This window comes from Priapulus caudatus, unplaced genomic scaffold, assembly GCF_000485595.1.
Source record: "Priapulus caudatus unplaced genomic scaffold, Priapulus_caudatus-5.0.1 Scaffold59, whole genome shotgun sequence".
Classification (NCBI taxonomy): Eukaryota; Metazoa; Priapulida; class Priapulimorpha; order Priapulimorphida; family Priapulidae; genus Priapulus; species Priapulus caudatus.
This window is the reverse complement of record NW_014577120.1, coordinates 638,714-643,287: the sequence shown is the minus strand read 5'-3', so window position 1 is coordinate 643,287 and position 4,574 is coordinate 638,714. Positions and strand designations below refer to the sequence as shown.

Here is a 4,574-nt window from a genome sequence, read left to right as displayed (position 1 = left end):
ATATATATATTCAAGAGCATATAAAGAAGGAGAGCGTACAACGGTAAAATGCTGAAACCCTGTTGCAGTATTAGTCGAATTAATAAACTTTTCCCGTTTTATTTTGACGATTCTTTGCAAGATCATTGATCAGCTGGCCTACCTTGTTCATATAAAACAAACCGCATGTTCCTACGATACCCCTACGCTGAGATAATGAGCGGTATTTTGAGAAAAATCTTTCAGTATTTTTGCCGAACACCGACTAGACATTAGTCAGTACCGCGACCCACTCTCGAAGTGTGGCCAGTGTGTTGCTTCCGGTCGCCGCTGTGTAGCGCTGACTCGATACGTTATTACTACAGCGTTACTACATCCAGCGTAAGGGGGCGGGTCATCACCACGGCGATAAATAACAAGACGTTTTTGTGGAGTAATGGCTGTGTCAATGACTGGAAATGCGAGAAAAAATAGTAGAAGGAAAATTAATTTCATTGTCAATGAATGACGGAAACACGCGAGGTTTCCCGAAGCTATCGCCAGAACGCGAGTCGGTCGCAATACTAACTAATGTCTAGTCGGTGTTCGTCAAAAATACCAGATTTTCACAGCTCATTATCTCAGCGTAGGGGCATCGTAGGGACATGCGGTTTGTTTTATATGAACAAGGTCGGACAGCTGATCAATAATACTTTTTTACTAATTTATTAATTCAACTAATACGGCAACATGGTTACAGCATTTTACCGTTGTACGCTCTCCTTCTTTATATGCTCTTGATATATTTATATATACATACATACATATGTGTGTGTGAGAGAGAAGTTTTGTCACCACAAACCCACTCTTGTTTGTCACGATTTAATCAAAATCATCAAGTTAGCTATTGTTTGTAGTATAGTGGTTATTAGTTCATCTATATATCGTAGACATGAAAACATTTCACTGATTTCCAATTCGAGATGTATAGCTATAACGTTGTGACTTCTCCTGTAGAATGTATGAGCAGCCTTGAGTATTATAGGACCTTTTACATAAAGATTGATAACTTATCCGATTTCCTACAAGATGTATAACTATGGCGTTGGTACTTTTTCTGCGGAATGTAAGTATAGTCTGAAGTATTATGAAACTTTTACATGAGGATTGATTACTTATCCGCCGCCATTTCTACTTGATGGGGAAAGATTCGTGCGATCGAATTTTGATGTGAACCCAATTTGTTTCAGACGTTGCTTCTAATTTACTTGCATGCCCATGTGCATATCCCGTGCACGAATACGTGCCCGTCTTGCTAAAATTCTAAAGGAATCCGTCATACACGGCCTATTTATTTTATCATTACCGTAACCGGGGAGTCTTTAAATCAGATGAGAAAAATTTCCCGAAATTTCTCGTAATACTCGATATCGGAAACCCGAGTTTCTGTTTTTATAGATTACATAAACAAAGCGAAACATTGCGATTTTCCTTGATCTGCAATTGCACGGAAATCTTCTTGCGAATCTATAACTACAATTTAATGTTATGAGCGGACCCGAATTCGTTATCCTAAGTGCTGTCCCGCGCTCACGTAAAATGCTTGCCGGACAAATGACGCTGGCAAATGGCGTCAAGAAAAGTGGAAGGACGGGGGCGGGCGCACGCACGCACGCGCACACTTTCTCCTCCTCGCATACATATGCGAGATATCAAAATTGAGAGGAAAATAAATTCAGAAAATTGTTATTTCGTTGCATTCTTAGGAATCCCAATACGCCTAGGTCGTATCGCGACACTGCGACAGAGAATGCGGCCGTGGAGGAGAAGCAGGCGCTACTGGAATGGCCGCAGTACGAACGAGTGCATCAACGATACGTTAACATAGGTAACGCGCGCGCGCAGACGACTTACCCCCCCCCCCCCAACACACACACACACACGCACCGCAACTCACGCGATAGGCAACCGACGCCAGCGTTTCTAAAATGGGCAAAATTTGTGGATCGTGCCACGATGTGTTGCATGTTAGATGATGAATACCATAGCAGAGAATAAAGAGAAATAAAAATTACTCTTGTGGATTTCTTCGCGAGGCGAGAGTAATGACTCGTTAGTGGAATGTCGTTATCAAATTTAGCATCAGTCCGTATATTATATTATGCCAGAGTCAATAATATTTTTGAATAATAATATTTTGTATTATTAGAATTGTTATTATTATTATTATTATTATTATTATTATTAATATTAATATTATTATTATTATTACTTTTATGATTTGTTTATACATAGCTGGAAAAATTCAAAACTAAAATAAGTACAAATTTAATAGAAGTGATTTTCCTATAATTCTGATTGATGACACCGCCATTTTATCACGTGTGTATTTGCGAGCACAGTTTTTCATGTTTGCATTTCGTTTCGTTGCCTTCTCCTGCGTTTAAGTTATCACTATCTCACTGTTTGACTAACCGAATAATCGGTTTAACTGCGTCCTTTGTTGCAGGAATGACACCGCGTGTACGCAATTATTACAAGGCGCACAAGGTGGCTTTCTGGAATAAACTGGTGCCCGAATTAAACCAGACGAGGGGAGTCGTGAACGCAAGTCATCATCTAATCGCCGAGTATTATCAAAAATCGATGTTCGAGGGAGTCGTAAGAGACATAAACTTCGACATCTACGAACCGACCGTAGCGCCACCTACCTCAACGCAGCCGACGCGGCAACCGGTTGCCATGACGACCGGCTCGTCCTCGTCCGCGAAGAAGGACGTCGCCGAGGGTCCGACGACGACGCAGGCGAAGAATAAGACCAACGTGGCGCAGATTCAGAAGATATCGCGAGATAGCGAGAGCTCGTACTCTAGCTCGTTGAGTATCGTCGTCGCCGTCGGCTGCTCGTTTCTCATACTCAACGTGCTCATTCTCGCCGGAGTCTACTACCACCGAGACAAGAAGCGAGCCGAAGAGAAAACGGACAAAATGAAATACACGCTGAATCGGGGGCGCGACGATGACGCCACCTGTCAGCCGCATTCGCAATACAAATCCACTAATTCTTCGATGCCGCACAAGGGACTTCTCTACCCTGTGCCGCCAGCGCCACCGCCTCCGCACAATCAAAGGCTATACAGTCACGAAGCGACCGTCTAGTCCATGATAAAGGTCTATCTCGTGACTCGGGATATTCTGAACTGTTTATTGTGACGTCTTTTTTGGGAGGGAATCGTAGTATATAAATATATAGTAAAATTATAATGTATGATATCTAAATGTGTTTTTTGCGACGGCGAGACTACTGTACAAAAATAACACGCGTTGCAAACTGTATATATAAATATTTGCATGATTAGATGGAGAGGTTTTAGTAATTAATAAGTTCCTCGCTTATAAAATTATTTCCAGTAATATAGTAATTATTTCAATGAATTAAAAGCACGCATGCTAGATTATACCATTAGAAAATTGTAGACAATATGCGTATATGTTCGATCCCATATACTCGGGATGTCTTTACCGCCTGTATAACGAACGACACTGACTCCATACGGAAATATTTCCTAACTATGTGAAGAAATGGGAAGAGAAATCGATAACCTGCACTAAGCAGTCGATCAGAAATAAAAATAATGTCGAAACGTGTTATGTCAGGTTCCGCGTAATGCTATAGAAGCGTAACTGAGATACAGTGGTTCCAACTTTATCAGGACAGGACGGGAACTACGAAATAACCCCGGCGGTACTTCAGGTTGAACGGCCTTATGTCGCATCGGGGGACCAAGTGGTTAACAGGAAGACTCCAGGTTAAAGTGCTGTAAAAAACTTGAGAGAAACGGGCGTAAGGATTGTTGTACAAAGCCACGTGAGACACGTGTCGTTTAAGCGGTGCGCCCGTTTCATCCGAGGCCCGATAAAGCGGGGACCGCTGTATTTACCTAACGTAAACATCGGGTTCACGGTTGACTGACGACGGTTATACACAAACCCCGCGCCATTGCTGTATGGTCACGTCGCTAACCTACATGCACGTTAACTAGTCACTGCTGGTGGTGAAGTGACGCGTTTTGACATTTTCATTTACGATGATAAAATTAGAACGTTGAGTTTGAAATTACATCGTATGCTATAGCAGCGTTCGGATTTCATTAGACTCTGCGCTCAGATTTCATTACAACGCGTCGTTTCACGTTGAACCGCGTCATATGCAAAACAGCCCGACGGCACAGCGCGCGATTTAGCTAGAGATACTAACAAATTAAGCACCCGTGTGTGTGCGTGTGCGTGTGCGTGTGCGTGTGCGTGTGCGTGTGCGTGTGCGAGTGCGTGTGCGTGTGTGTGTGTGTGTGTGTGTGTGTGTACTTGCGTGGTGTGCGCGTGTGTGCGCGCGTGTATGCGTGCGTGCGTGTGTGCATGTGTATGCGTGGGTGTGTGTATGTGTAGGTGTGTATGTGTGCGCGCGCATGCGTGTGCGCGCGTGTGTGTGAGCGCGTGCGTGTGTGCGCGTGTGCATGCGCGCGTGCGAGTGCGTGCGTGTGGGTGCGTGCGTGTGCATGCGCGCGTGCGTGTGTGTGCGTGTGGGTGCGTGCGTGTGTGTGGAGCCGCAGACGAGC

At 43.9% G+C, this 4,574-nt stretch overlaps 1 protein-coding gene across 1 annotated transcript in view; it reads left to right on the top strand.

Moving 5' to 3' along the window:
- LOC106821121 (neuroligin-4, X-linked-like) overlaps positions 1 to 4,080 on the top strand; it is a 28,165-nt gene extending 24,085 nt beyond the window's left edge. The window contains exons 8-9 of the mRNA XM_014825799.1: positions 1,725 to 1,846; positions 2,468 to 4,080. Of these exons, the coding sequence (XP_014681285.1) occupies positions 1,725 to 1,846; positions 2,468 to 3,117 (772 nt within the window). The 3' untranslated portion in view covers positions 3,118 to 4,080. The remainder of the gene's footprint in view (positions 1 to 1,724; positions 1,847 to 2,467) is intronic.
- Positions 4,081 to 4,574: the final 494 nt, after the last annotated feature.